The sequence below is a fragment of the Lacerta agilis genome, chromosome 3 (assembly GCF_009819535.1).
Source record: "Lacerta agilis isolate rLacAgi1 chromosome 3, rLacAgi1.pri, whole genome shotgun sequence".
Taxonomy (NCBI): domain Eukaryota; kingdom Metazoa; phylum Chordata; class Lepidosauria; order Squamata; family Lacertidae; genus Lacerta; species Lacerta agilis.
Window position 1 is genome coordinate 7,884,907 of NC_046314.1, and position 15,853 is coordinate 7,900,759.

Sequence of the window (15,853 nt, forward strand, 5' to 3'; positions counted from 1 at the left end):
AGATTTGTGTTCAACTGTTGACAGTATTATGCTGACGTAAGCCAAAAATGCATAGAACAATCAGTGTTTTCAGTAACAAAATGATCTCCGTAATCACTCTTTCTCCAGAGCTGCATGGAACTGAATTGGTCTATAGTTATGAGGTGATATTTCTGTGCCCAGTGTAGAATTAAATCCTTTTATGAGCCAAAATATGATCTAAGAAGCACAGACAAGACAGGATGGGTGCCTCAGCCTGCGGTCTCCATTTTGTCTGATTTCATAGTTACAATATCTAGCCTAATTTTTCTACATTATTATAATAATTATACTATTATTATTATTATTATTATTATTTATTTTCTTTATTTCATAACGTTTATACAAAGTTTGGTTGTTTTAAAAAAAGGCAACTCAAAGCGGTTTACAAAAAATTAAAACAAGAAAATCTAGAAAAATTAATACATCATACAACATACAACAGTTAAAATACTAAAACAGATTAAAATCACCTTGATTTTCTAAGCTTTTTTTCACCCTGTGGTTCCCTACTTAGTGTAATTTCTGGCCAAACGAAGAGTTCTAAAAGCTTGCAAAATGTTTTTTGACTTTTTCTGTTAGGCCTAATGAAGATACTGTTAAACTGTGGCGTTTGAGCTTCCCCAGCATGGTGCCCGTTCAGGTGTTTTGACCTACAAAGGTTGTTTGGGGCTGAAGGGACTTGTAGTCCAAAAAATCTGGAGGGCACCTGGTTTGGGCAGGTTGTTTCATAGGTACATAACCTACCAAATCTACCCTTAGCAGGTTCCCAAGTACAGAATCAAAGAATCATAAAACTACTGTCTTAAACACTTTCCACACTAGTAGACTAACAAGATGTTGTAAACACACTGAATTATGATAACATCCTTTTGTACAAAAAATACAACCAATCTGAATGAGAAGACTTGTTAAGCTATATTTCCCTCATGTAAAAGGGTTTTTCTGCCTGCTGTAGCAAGGGTAACGCACTGTGCTAGGTGCTGTATGGTTTTTAATTGTATAATTGTATTTTTTATAGAAATGCGAAAGACCACCTGAATGAATTTTGCAGACTGCAGTTTGGAAACCACAGCTATAGTAAAAAAAAATTAGGTTCATTGGACTAACAGGCCTAGTTCCCATCTTGGTTGATAAGAATTCCCAAGTTGACAATTAGCAATGGTCATTTAAAAAAGCAAGTTGATAATTTTATAAATCACATTCAAATTTCTCTTTGATTGGTTGGTAGCTAGCTGAGATAAATATTTTAAAACTCATATAATCTCTTAATGAAAGATGAAGGCATATTATAAAAATGTCAGATTTGGTAATACTGAAGAAATGTTGCCTGCTATTGAGCCATCTCATGTGCCCTGTTAAGATAAGACTTTGAACCCCTTCTTTGATGTGAATCTAATTTTGATCATAACCAACATTCAAAATTTGCCATCCACATTTTGCTGTTGGCCACTTGCAACCAGCTGAAGATGCCCAGGTGCCAGGATTGCGTTTGACGTCTCATCAACAGCCTAGATTGGGCACGTCCAACTCCCAAGAGTCTGCGATCTACTCCCAGTATTTAAAAACTGGCAGTGATCTACCCATTGCCATTGAGCTTTTTAAAGAGGGGAATGCCCAAAGCTATTCAGCTTTTTTTTAAAAAAAAAACCAACAACAACCAATGGCCCACCTGAAGCACCATGGCGATCAACCTGTCACAATCGACAGGTTGGACATACCTGGCCTAGATGAACAAGCTGTTCTGTACCTCCAACTTGTTCTGCAGGTTCTCCCAATCACCCATAGCAGATTTGGGGGTTCATGGGAACTACAGGGTAAAGAAGTAGTAACTTAGCACGAGAGGAAGTCTGTTCCGGATACAACTCAAAGTTCTTCTGATGTATGCCTTTTTAAGAACACAGTACTGTATGACATTCTGAAACGAACTGTTGGCAAAAGTGAGCTTAGATCTTGTCTGAGAGCTCAGTCCTTCCTTACCAGTATTGTTTGGTATCTTTTCTTTGCATCTTGAGGTTGTACTTAGCTCTGATTTGTTTTCCTACAGACCAGTTATTCAAAGTACCCATATTTTTCCATGTATAACATGCCCCCGTGTATAACACGAGCCCTGTTTTTTGGGACTCAAAATTGAGGAAACGAGGGAACATTGCACAGAGTTGTTGAGCTTTTGGGGGGAGGGATTGCCAACAGTCACTCACCCGCCTGACCACCAATGCCAATCGCACGCATCCACGAAGCCAACAATCGCCTGACCACTTGGCGCCAGCAGCTGACAATCGCATGCCCGATTACTGCAGCACACCTTGCCGCAGCCCAGGGCCGTCTTAAGCTTATCTAGCGCCCTGGTTCAAAGATTCCTCCGGCGCCCCCCCCTTTTCCAGAGTTGTCAACCCAGCCAGGACCATCTTTAGCATATGAGGTGTGGGGTGTAAAGATCCGCCCAGCACCCTCCCCACCATATACTCCTGCTACCCAGATGGCTCCAAAGGAGAAGCAGTAAGGAGCCCACGGGCTGAGGGATCGGCTAGAACTTTTTGCCAGACTCCCCAGGATGAGTCTGGAAGGTCAGACGATGCAGGAGCGGGGTTTAAGGGGAGGGAGGAAAGGAAAGCAAAAGTTATCGCCCGCCCCCCAAGCCAGCACGCTCTCTCTCTCAGCACGAAGAGGAGGAGGAGGCAGCTGTCAGTTGCTGCCGCGGCAAACGCTGAGCAACGGAAGGGGAAAGGACACGGCTGCTAATTCATTCCTAGCCGCGATCTGAGCAAACACAGCAACCGAAAACACAAGACAAGTGGGTGGGCAGTAAGACCCTGAGGCAGAGGCAGGAAAGCTGCACACTGCAGCTATGTGCAGGGGGAAGAGCTGTGTCTTAGAGGGAAGAGGGATCGGCCTCTCCGCTCGCCTCCCTCCCGCTCTGGCCGCCCCTCAGGAGGGGGGTGGGCGAGCGGGGGATGAGGGCCGTGGCGCTGGAGCGGCGCTGGGCTTTGCGCGCCTTTCCAGCGCTCCAGCTCGGGCTTGGGGAGGCGAGGGCAGCTGGCTTGCAATCCGCCCGCGGGCGCGCGAGCGCCCACCCGCCCGCCCACCGGCGGGGGCGGGTTGGGGAGGGGGCGCCCCTGGGGGGCCCAGCGCCCTGGCGCACCGCGCCACCAGCCCCTATGGATGAGACGGCTCTGCCGCAGCCCCCATTCACCCCACCGAACACTGATGACAATCTCTTGCTTGCGGCAGCCACCAATCGCATGTCCCATCTCAGCACTATCTGTGTATAAGACGACCCCAAATTTTAAGCATAGTTATTTAATAATAAAAAAACTCATCTTAAACACAGAAAAAAACATTATATGTGTTCACATGCTTAATAAGCTAAATAAAAATTGCCCTGTTTTCTCTGGAAATTGATCTATTGGTATATCATTCTTAAATTTCAGTAATCTCAGAGGATTTTTAAAAATAGATTTGTAATCCAGCCTATACAAATATCTCAAGTTGCATAACAAACTTTCTCCATTTATTCATAGATCCCTTTGGTGATTATCCCTGGGTATGTGAAAGACTGATGTGGCCAGGTTCAGGACAAATTTCAAACATTGGGTGATTTTACTCAGTGTAGATCCATTGAAATTAAAGGCTCTAACCAGGGTGGATTTGATTTAAATCACTAGTCAGTAAGGCTTGATTTAAATCATAGTTTTCTACATAAAGACTAATTCTTGCTGGTATAACTTTAATATGCAAGTAGATGAAGATTTTTAGAATAACAACTTTTCATATTAGTTTGGATGGTAATATATTTTCCCCAAAAAGCATTTTATTTTAAAACAATCCAATTTTTTGTGTTTTTTTTTAAATCATTGATTTTTATCCACCCTGGCTCTAACTTACTTATGTTTATTTCAGTGGGTTTACTCTGAGTACAACTTGATTACCTTCAGTTGTGTCTTAGCTTTTTTCCCAAATCACAATTTGCTTCCTTTTGAGAGTTAACTGGTGGGCAGCGTGGAAGATTGCTCCATGGTGGCATCTGTTTCCTGAATGCTTAGGGTTGTAGAAAAGTCATTGTGCTGTACTAAGCAGGAGGTCAGTGCCAAAATGTGGGAGGCTTTGTGAGGAATCTGAAAAAGTTGTTAAACTAAATTTGATAATATAGCTGGCATAATCCACATAATGGGGTAGCCGATGGGTCTCAAACCCTCTGTGTATTAGGGATTTTCCTTGCACGCAAAGAAAGGCTCTGGCGGATTGAGTGGAGGAGACTAATAGTGGGTCCAGCGTTCAAGAAGGCGCTTTCTGCACATGCTATAGAGGGAAATGAGGGGCAGATGGAGCTCAACAAGGAAAGGTAGCCCATCTAGGAGATGGAACACTCTGATCCTAAACCTCCACTGCCTTCTTTGTTTCCCCCCTCCTTGCTGCCTGTATGAAATGGGCCTGAGGGCTGGAGGCTTACCACCCATTATGTAGACACAGGGAGGAGCTAGGAAAGAGCAGTGGTTCCTACTGTTGACTTGGCAGGACTGTCTGAGCTCTCTTGGAACCAGATGGCAGTGTAGTTAAGTGTCTATGGTTGTTGGCGGCATCCGTCTGTCTCAGGAGACAATATTAAATATTCAGGAAAAGTCAGAAGCCCAATGTAACTTCGTTTATTCAACAGCTCACTCCCATATTAAAACAAGAACACACTCTGAAAGCCCCAACAAGAACTGCCAGTTGGCAGTTGACAGTTGACAGTGCTTGCCATTAGAACTTTCGTCCACCTACGCTTCTACGATTGGTTAGAATCATAACATGTGTTAAACCCAATACATAACACTCCTCCCCCCAACTTCCTAACAAAAGGAACAAACATAGTCATCAAAGTGTGCTGGCCTTTTCCGCTCCCGCTGGGACCGTCGTGGTTCCTGTGCCCGAATGGGTGACCCAGGAGGTTCCTCCGGTGCCTGCGGTCTAAGTGGGGAGGCCAGCTCTGAAGGGGTAATGGCCAATGGCACCATTGAGGACTCCGGCCTGAAGTCACCTTGCTGGGGTAACTCGGTCACCTGCAACCCATCTGGTTCCCACCCTGGCCTGGGCACAGATTCTCCCAAAGTACCCATTTCTCTGTCCTCTGGTTCCGCTTGAAGTTCCCTGTTCGGAGGTGTCCTGGTTCTGATCTGGTCAAGGTGTCTCTTCCAAACCAGACCCCCCTCCAACCCTACCTCGTAGGAGACCAGACCTGTACAGCGGGCAATGGTACCTGGGACCCAACCCTGTCTGGGCCCATAGTTCCGGACGTACACAGTGTCCCCCGGGAAGAACCCTCTAGGAGCCCCCCGCACCACAGTCAATGGCCGTTGCTCAACTCTGCATCTGGGGTTACAATACGTGCTGTGGCTTTAGAGACAGACACGGGAGAGACATGTTTTGTTGCAGCTGGGGCCGGTGAAAGTGTTCATTGTGCTGCTGCAGATGCACCATGGCGTTTCTTCTCTCTGCGCTCCTCCCAGCAGTCATTCCTCTGCTGGTCACTGCTGTAGATACACAACCTTGACTGAGTGTCTCCAGGTGCTGGAGTCGTCTGCAAAGGGATTCTCAAACGGCAATGGTTGTTATTGCCAGCCTTGAAGTCTTGTTTGCAGACACCTTTGTAACACAGAGTTGGTCTGCCAACAGACTTGGTGCCTGAAGCCAGCTCCCTGGAGATCTCCCTTGGGGATCCTGCCATATTCCATTCTGTGGACATGGGCAAGACAGGGTAGACGTCGCTGAGACAGGAGTGTGAACGTGCTGGGAATGTGGGTTTGGGAGAGCCTATCTTTGTTTGAGAGACTGTCTTGCCATGTGATGCCCAAAATCTTCCTGACACAGCACATGTAGCCCCTGGCAATTGTAAATTGCCTGTGGCTCACTTCCATAAAAGCAGCGTGCTCAACACACAAGCCAGCTAGTCCTACATCTTGGTATTGGATGTTAGCATCACATTGTACCGTGCCCTTTTGGAGAGTTAAGCCATTGCCGTAGCTGGTAGGATACCATCAAACAACCAGGACCAATGTAATTCATGTACGCTGTAAGATAAATGTATAAAAAGTAAATAAAGTAAATAAATAAGACGACTAAAAATCAGCAGAGTATGAAGTTGATGTGTAGGCAGAATGTTGTACGTAGCACAGTCAGACTTGAACTGGGGTTTGAATTTTAAAAGCAGAATTTGAATAAAAAGGATCACAATACAGTCACAATCTATTTTCCTTTCTGCTACAGAAACCTTTGTTTGTGATCACATAGACCCTAGTCTAAGTAAAGGTAAAACCATCAGGTCCAGTCGTGTCCGACTCTGGGGTTGCGGCACTCATCTCGCTCTATAGGCCGAGGGAGCCGGCGTTTGTCCGCAGACAGCTTCTGGGTCATGTGGCCAGCATGACAAAGCCGCTTCTGGCGAACCAGAGCAGCGCACGGAAACGCCGTTTACCTTCCCACCGGAGCGGTACCTATTTATCTACTTGCACTTTGACGTGCTTTCGAACTGCTAGGTGGGCAGGAGCTGGGACCAAGCAACGGGAGCTCACCCCGTGGCAGGGATTTGAACCGCCGACCTTCTGATCGGCAAGCCCTAGGCTTCTGTGGTTTAACCCACAGCGCCACCTGCAATTAAGTCAGTTGTATAGTTCTTTTAGAGTTTAGGGTTCATTTGTGAAACAGATGGAATAAGAAGGGCAGCTTCCCAAAATAAAAGGGAAGAATAAAAGAGGGAAGAGGCAGGGAGAGAGGAGTTGGAAACTATTGCTGATCAGACAGCGGAACAAATATGAAGGAGAAAAAGCTCAGCTCACAGCTGACTTAATCCTGTGGGGAGGCAGTTCTGTGCATCTCCTGCTAAAGGCTTTAATTCAGACTGAAAGTGGCTCTTGGGATTTCACTTCACTGCGTACCAGAGAGATTCCCAGCGATGCTTCAAAAGTGACATTTGAAATGACAATTCTCCTTGAATGGTGTGGGGCACCCAGGTATCTTGCCGTGTGCTAAATGAGCTGGAAGTAGGTGTGCTCAGGATGTGCCTTTTTCTTCTTGTGGATGCCACAGGTAAGAGAACAGGACCTTGCTTCTGGGTTCAGGAGATGTCACAGACCATGGAACGACAGAATCGTCATGATGAGGTCCTTTGGGGGATAGGGTAGCTGAGAGGCACCGCCATTGCTTCTGTGTTTTCATGCTGAACTCTTGCTTACTTTTCCTGGATAGTTAGGAAGGAAATTTTCATCTTTGGAAATCTTAATCATTTTTCATTTGGAGTATTTGTAGATAGAAATATATATTTAACATTCTGCCATTACAAACCCATCAGCTTGCCAGATGGAAGTGTCCCCTGCCACTCTCCCTGCGTGCACACACCCCAGAAAATTTTGGGAGGCCTGCAGGGGAAGGAAAGGGGGGTAACCTCCATTATGCAAGCAGAAGCCCTTGGACAGGTTTTTTAGGTGAATGGTGCCCATTTTATATTACATACTATTACACACTGTCTATACATCTAGATAAACATATACGTGCATACTTGTAATTTGAGTCAAAGCAATGGGCATTGCATCTGAAACTTAGTCTGGAGAAGTCTGTTGGGAACAGATTACGTCAGTTGTATGACTTCTAGTCAATCAGCTTGTGAAACCAGACTGTTAGGTAAACAAAACAATTCCATGAGAATTAATGAGTTGTGTTGATAAGACTTGCCTCCTTCCCCCTCCCCTTCAGCCTCTTTGTCAACCTGCCTGACCTGTGCATAACACCTGGGAAGCTCAGTCAATAAAGCCTCAGACTCTTAATCTTAAGGTTGTGGGTTCGAGCCCAACGTTGGGCAAAAGGTTCCTGCATTGCCGGGGTTGGACTAGACGACCCTCGTGGTCCCTTCCAACTCTACAGTTCTCTGATTTTAAGGACACAATTGTTGCATGCATGTGTTATGCTTTTTAGATGCTCATGTAAAATACTTTGCATTGGCACTCTTCTAAAAATATGTGCAAGAAGGCAACCAGAGAACTGTGCTTTTTTGCTTCAAAACAGGGCCTGATAATATCTATTGACTATGTAGCTTGCAAGTATCTTGCTTTTTCTAGACTCCTGTGTCAAAGCCAAGGCATGCTTTGGAGAATGCATTTCCTATTTTCTTATGACCTTCCTCCTCTAAAAATAATTCACCTTTTAAGTCTTTCCTGGTCTGCCCCTGGATTAGTCAGTGGTTTGGCTAATAAAAATCCCTTCTGCTAATGTTCTTGCTGTACTTGATTTGCTCTTTAGGTAGTCTCTGAATGGTACTGTTGAAAAGCTGCCTGGTGTAATTCAAGTTTGGGCATAAGCCTGTGTCATTTCTGCTGCTGACCGTGTTGACACCTAAGGAACTCCTTCAGCCTGATCTTGCACTAAAGTATTGGGTGGTAGTGGCTTCCTTGAGTTGGACTCCAGTGCTTAAACTTCTTGGATTCCTCTCCCTCTTGTTTACTAAGTTCTAAGCAAACCATGGTTCAGAAAGGGTTCTGCGTTGGCACATAACACCCGGCCATAGCTAGAACAAATCAAGGTTTGTAAGTCAACACAAACATGACTTCAGATTGGCTTGGCTTGCATGTAACACTAAGCCAAAGATGGCTTAATACAAATGTGCAAGCATGGGAAATAGTGGCTACTTTGCTCCTCCTCCCTCTGCTTTGTTGCACTAGTGGGAGATAAACCATGGTTTGACTTGATGTTACCCCTGAACTTGGCCTTGTGGTTTGTTTCACTGCAAACAAACCACAAGCTATAACCAAGGTTTTTTTCATGGCTTAAAAGGTAAAGGTAAAGGGACCCTCACCGTTAGGTCCAGTCACGGACGACTCTGGGGTTGTGGCGCTCATCTCGCTTTACTGGCCGAGGGAGCCGGCATACAGCTTCCGGGTCATGTGGCCAGCATGACTATGCCACTTCTGGCGAACCAGAGCAGCACACAGAAACACTGTTTACCTTCCCGCCAGAGCGGTACCTATTTATCTACTTGCACTTGGTGCTTTCGAACTGCTAGGTTGGTAGGAGCTGGGACCGAACAACGGGAGCTCACCCCGTTGCGGGGATTCAAACCACCGACCTTCTGATCAGCAAGTCCTGGGCTCTGTGGTCCCAAACACCATTAAGCCATTAGGTGGACTTTGGACAATTAAACTATAGTTAATAAACTATCTCTTAGCGTTATGTGTGAACCAAAGGACTATGACTTGTGTATGGTTTAAATTTAAATATAGATAGATAGTCTGAAAGCTGAACTAGATGTACTTGGGTATCTATTCACCTGATCCTGTTGCAATCCCTCTGAATCTCAGGAGCTTCCTCCTAGACTCACCCAGATGCGTACCCCTCATCATTCTCAAGTGTTTTCAGAACATTTTGCTTCTTGCGTCATATTGTTAAATCTGGAATTTCCACCCGTAGGCTTCCCTTTCAGGCACCCAACAGCAGAATGCATGTCCTCTGTGTTGTACACAATGCAGCCATATAAGGGGTCATATAAAGCTGTAGCATTTGAAAGGCCTTGTTTCAGATAATCATTGCAGATCTCTTTCTTTCCCCCACTTGTTTGGGTGTGGGGATTGTCTGAACTTCAAATGAATCATGTCATAATGCGAATCATGTCATAACATAAAATCATGTTTCATTGTGGTATCTCTGTGGCATCTCTGCAGTTGAGGGAGGTATTGCGTTTGTTTTGCATCTTTCCTGGCTTTCTTGAAGCATGAGGCTTGAGTTTGCACTTGGAAATGCTAAGCAGTTCGTTCTCTCTCTCTCTCTCTCTCTCTCTCTCTCTCCCACCCACCCACCCATTTGTTAAACAGACTGAAGGGGAGCAGAGGCATCTACAGCAGGATGCAGACAAATAGGGCACACTCTGCACAAATCTTTCCATACCTCTTCTAACCAGCATATTTATTTCACTTAAAATACTTACACCCCACTCTTGACCACAAATATTCTTAAAGTGGCTAGCAATCATAGAAGTATAAAAGTATCTCTGAAATGCAGAATAGAAGCAAAAGGAGCACAGTCTCAGTGTGCCCAGCCTCCAACGGCTGACACATTCATTGCATAGGATAGTGGTTTGGTTCCCAATTGGCTAATTACTGCGGACCCACTATTTTTCAGAAGCCAAGCCACGGACTCCCTACTTTTGACAATTTTGGTAACTCTATTGTAGTTATCTCTGCAAAGCATTTTTTTTAACAAAATGTGGGTTAGCCTCTAATAAGCAAAGGATTTTAGATACCGGTATACTAAAAAAAAAACAGTCCAGTGAGTGGCCTGGGAGAGGAGGGTCGGAGCCCTACATTCCTCCTTTGTGTCAAGCATAAAAACCAATGGGAATAGCAGTGGTTGAAAACTCCTGTCCTCTTCCAGGCCCAGCACAGAAGTGTAGCAGACAGCTGCAAGAGGGATGGATTTCTTGATCTCGTCGGTGGGACTAGTAATTATTTGGAGGATTGGTAACTTTTGCTGGCTTATTTTTATTTGGCTGCATAAAGATATTACTCTTTATTCACTGATTAACTTTTGCCTAAGAACAGAGAAGGGAAGTGGGCAAACTGCAGGACCCACTCTTCATCTTTCCAAATGTACAGGTAAGGGAGAAGGAGGAGCAACAACCACACAGTTGCCTTTAAGTATCTTATCCTATCCAAACAGTTCTATCAATGGAGGCAACAGACTCCATTTCAAAGGCTCCATTCCACTGAGTGGAATACAGTGGTACCTCTGGTTACGAACTTAATTTGTTCCGGAGGTCCGTTCTTAAGCTGAAACAGTTCTTATCTAGAGGCACGCTTTCGCTAATGGGGCCTCCCGCTGTGTGCGTGCACCTCTGGCACGCAATTTCCGTTCGCATCCTGGGGCAAAGTTTGCAACCAGGAGCAGCTACTTCCGGGTTAGCGGAGCTTGTAACATGAAGCGTTCATAACCAGAGGTACCACTGTAAATGTGTGAGCACTTGCAAACCTGTGATGAGGATTTTGCCCAGCCATGCTGTGTATAGCATAGCATGTCTTAGCTTGCTATAGTAAGATTTCTGGGACAATCTGAATGAGTGATCTGGTAGCTCACAGACAGATTGTGTTGCTGCGGAGGGCTGAGAGGCTGAAAAGCTGCATTAACGAAGCAGTTCACAGTCCGGGCTAAAACTCTGTTTACATATTCTGCGTTGTAGGTAAAAGAAAACCTTGATTAGAGTTGGGAGAGATATTGCAGTTTTCTGCAAGCTATTGGGAGCAGAGCAGGATTTGAGAGTTCATGATTGCTCAGTAGTATTGCGTCAAGCTTTCTGTTTACTGATGGTCTAGCTAGCTGCTGTGAATAAAACATTAGCCCTGGGCTGAACTGTTGTGTTATAAGGGCTGAAAAGAATTCAAAGCTTGTGATTGTGTATGGTGATAAGGAGGGATCTTTAAGTTGTATCTGTCTATACACACACACACAAACACAATTGCTAGTGCATGAATTGGCTTTTGCATTGCAATAATCTAAACTTTACCAGAGGTACACATGTTATGTGAGAACATGTAACATGAGGGCGAAAGAGAAAAGAATAAAAGATGACAATCTCATCGGCGTGGAAGGCAGAGATATACAAACCGATGACGGCTGGAGCTCATTCACCACACAAATAAGATATTTGGGAATCAGTTGTGCTTATTTCAAACTAATTAGCTGACATCTGCCGGGGATTACACTTTTGATTAAGTTTGTAAAGTCTTTCTGGTTTTATAGTCTTAGCTCTGGATGCTATCTTGTATCTCTGAGAGAAGTATTTAAGAGATTAGCAACTGGCTGTTTCTCGTAAAACAGTGTGTCAGCTGTGGCAGATTTCTGTGCACATAATAGTTTGGTCATCTGGAGAAGTTATTTGGATATTAGTATCATAGATAAGAGTGCAAAAGTGGCCTTTACAAATTCCAACAAAAATTTAAGCCATTTGCAACATTAGTGCAATCTGATGGAGGCTCCTTCAGAGCAGATTTGAGGAGGCGACTGCAGCGAGCAGAGTTCGAAATTCGCCAAGCGCATTTTGCACCTGGCTATCAGTCCTTCCGACCAATTGAAGATGCCCGGGTGCCAGGATGGTGCCTGATGTCTCCATCACCGGGAGGTGCATTCCTGGGGATCCTTGGATCTCGACTGTTTTCACACACTAGCAACGCATTTTGTAGAATTATGCCTTGTTATATTTTATCTGCACAATCAGAATGAATTTCAGGAACCAAAAAGTCATATTGAAAAATACAGCTTTTCGAGCCATCTGACCCAAAAATGGCAACTAGGCGTTCCCTTTTGGCGACTGCAACCCTGGTTTAAGGAGCCATTTGGCACCTAGTTTATATATCCAAGTTTCTAACACTGGCGGAAAGGAAAGGAATAAGTCCTATCACTTCAGCTCAGACAGCATGTGTTACCGTACTTGTCCCATTCACACTGCTCACATTTCTAGTAAAATATTGTACATGCATGCCTTGTTCATTTTCTACCCAAATTATGGAAACATGTTCTGCGTGAGGCTGTCCTTGAAGAGTGTTTGGAAACAGCAGCTGGTGCAAAATGCTGCAGCCAAGTTTATGTTGGTCTTAGACCAACTGTACTGTCTTCCAGTTAGTTTTCTGGGCTCAATTCAAGGTGCTTCTTTCCTACCCTTAAGGCATCTAAGTGTGTGTTAAATAATTATTTGCAGTGTATACAACAAAAAACAGGAAACACTAACAATGAGCTAATCTGCGGGGAAGGCCATAGATACACATTACTCCAAAATGGGTGTGTGTCATTTGTTTAAACCGTAATGTGTACAAGTTGTATGAATATGAGAAAACAAGATGATAATCTGTCACCCTTTCATATCTTGGGTTTCTTCCTTGGCAACAACACCACAGATACCTCTATAGAATGTTTCAGATTTCCTCCCTATAGCTACTTTTTAGTGTAAGCGAGAGATGAGTAGTAACAATAGCAAGAACTACAGATGACAGCAAAGTCATGGCCTCTGGGGAAAGTGATTTGCTCGTAATATTCGGCTTGGTACTCATTTGGCTGAGAATATTTTTGAACTTCATAGGACCAAACGAAAGGTGCATTTATGTTTTGCATCTGCAACTGGTTGAGAACTCTTGTAAACACACATCTTCCTAATGGTGCTTCAATATTGAAATGGCCAGAAATGGTGCCAGCTGGGTTCAGTGGTGGTTCTTTCTGCCCTCTGCTTCAGCTGCTTATAGAAGACCAATTTCTGAAGAGGGAGTGCCAGTGGGTGGCATGTTAAGTGTGGGATTGAAGTGCTTTTGTGGGAGAATGTTGCCATATGTCAAATGGCCCTTAGGTGCTGTAATGAAAACTTTATTGCTTTTCTTGTATGCTCATGAGAGAATGAGTTAACTTTAGGGGTATCCAGAATTTCCCAGAAAGCCAGTATAAGTTGCTTAAAAAAAAAAAAAATTCAGGAAATAAGTGGCAAGATACGGCTGTTTGATGCATTTGCTTTTAGCTTACCAGCTACTTTTCCATATTCGTTATAGGAAGGCATGGGACCCATTGGGGTTAATGTTGGGATTCCATGTTGGAATTAATTCTTAATGGCTGGCAAGGCTTCCAAAGTCGAGTTAGCCAAATCCTCAGCTAGCACTTGTGTCCATTTTTTGAATGAGAACTACTAATGATTGGGAAATGCTCAAGATGCTTCCTCCCTTTCTTTTACAGAACTGTTCGTGTGTGGCTGAAGAGAGACAGTGGTCAGTATTGGCCTAGCATATACCACCTACTGCCTTGTAAGTATTTGCAATCTTTAGTCCATTTTAATTCTCAATTTTCAGCACCACTCCCACCAATAATTAGCTGTTGGGAACACAGTGTGGATCTTCCATAATTCTTATGGCAATTAAATATGTCGTACTTTCAAAATCAAAAAGTATTCTGGTGTTTGAAAAATATAACCAATGTGACACCAGTGTTCTTGGATTCCACTTTCTGCCTGGGCCCATTGACTCTGCTGGCTGAGGCTGATGGGGGCTGTTGTTTAGCAACATCTGGAGGGCATCCTATAGGTTAACCTGGCCTGTGATGTTCCTATAGCATTGATTATCCTTCCTGTTTGAGATTCCCAAAGACATGAAAAAGAAAACATCGATAGGAAGAAAGTAAACTCAAATTTGTGTAGTACTTCAGGCGGTGTGTAAACTTAAAATCAAAAGCTCATCTTAATTGTTAGCAAGAGGCATTTTCTGTTACAGTATTAAAATAAATACAGCAGAACCAAAATTAGTTTAAGAACCAGAATTTATTATCTCTCAGCTTCACCATTTGTCACCATTTATCAAAATCAGCTTCTTCCAGGCAACATAGGCTTTAAAATGACTACATTAATCAGGCTTTTTAAAAAGTATTGTTCTCCAAAAGCAAGCTGAAGGAAATTTTGAACTTGATATAATTAAAAAGGCAAAGGACCCCTGACAGTTAAGTCCAGTCACAAATGACTGGGGTTGCAACGCTCATCTCACTTTACAGGCCGAGGGAGCCGGCGTTTGTCTGCAGACAGTTTTTCCGGGTCATGTGGCCAATATGACTAAGCTGCTTCTGACGCAATGGAACACTGAAACCAGAGCAGCACACAAAAACACCGTTTACCTTCCCACTGGAGCGGTACCTATTTATCTACTTGCACTATAAATATAATTAGGGTACTAAATATAATTAGGGTATATTTGCCTAGCATTCGAAAGAAGCAGGCTATTATAATGCAAGAGCTAAAGCTGATATACAGGAGTATATTCATGTATCCACTGAAACAAGAATAAAGACCGCAGAAGCAGAACCTTGTCAGGACATAACGTTGCTAGGATGCCGTTTCAAAGCCAAGGCAGCACAAAACTAGGAAATGTTTGGGAGATTTATAATCAAAGCTGTGCAGAAGAGCATGAAAAAGGCAAAGTTGTGAATTCAGTTATATTTCTTATCCAGTGGGTAAGCAACCATGTATACTTATGGGAGGAGCAGTAGACTAATCCTCACCTGGTTGCCTCATAGCTGATTTGAGGAGCTCAAATATAGCTTTGTCCTGGGCATTGAACAGCACATGCATCCCAAGCTTGCCACGTGCTTCCTGTTCCAAAACTTTAATCCCCAGTTCATGGTTCCTAGGGCTGAGAACATGGAGACACTGCGTATCATAGAACTGTAGAGTTGGAAGGGACCACGAGAGTCATTTAATTCAACCCCCCGCAATGCAGGATTCTTTAGCCCAATGGGGCTCGAACCTACAACCCTGCGATTAAGAGTCTCATGCTCTGTCAAACGAGCTATCCCAGCTTGCCCCCCCTGATATCCTTTTCCCCTAAAAGTGCATTTAAAAGGTACACCAGCAACAGGTGACCGTCGCCCACATTGTAATAAAGCTGCCTTGATTGTCCTTTGACATTTGTGAGCAATAACAGTAAAGGTCTTAAGTTCAACAATATGTTCGTTTTCAGCTCCGTGTTCGTGCATGTGCATTAACCCAGAAACAAGAAGGCTGTCTGTCGGTTTAGATAACGGTACAATCTCAGTAAGTACACATGATAAGATTTCTCATTTAAGATGTGCCCCCATCCACTCCCAAAGTAGGGCTATGTGTTCTGACAATTTTCTTTTTGAGCATTTGATTAAATGACAGATGAATGGAGCTGCAATCTACCTTACAGGAAATGGCAAGTTGCAAGGAAATTTTATTCCTGCATTCAGTAGCACTCTCATAACTAGGGGACCATGATCAGGGGGCTTGGATCCCATGGACAGCATTTTTATAATCATGAGTAAAGTTAAAGGGACAACTCTG

The 15,853-nt window shown here is 43.9% G+C and overlaps 1 protein-coding gene across 1 annotated transcript in view; it reads left to right on the forward strand.

Moving 5' to 3' along the window:
* WDFY2 (WD repeat and FYVE domain containing 2) overlaps positions 1 to 15,853 on the forward strand; it is a 44,661-nt gene that overhangs the window by 5,940 nt on the left and 22,868 nt on the right. Inside the window, exons 2-3 of the mRNA XM_033142740.1 lie at positions 13,744 to 13,811; positions 15,510 to 15,583. Of these exons, the coding sequence (XP_032998631.1) occupies positions 13,744 to 13,811; positions 15,510 to 15,583 (142 nt within the window). The remainder of the gene's footprint in view (positions 1 to 13,743; positions 13,812 to 15,509; positions 15,584 to 15,853) is intronic.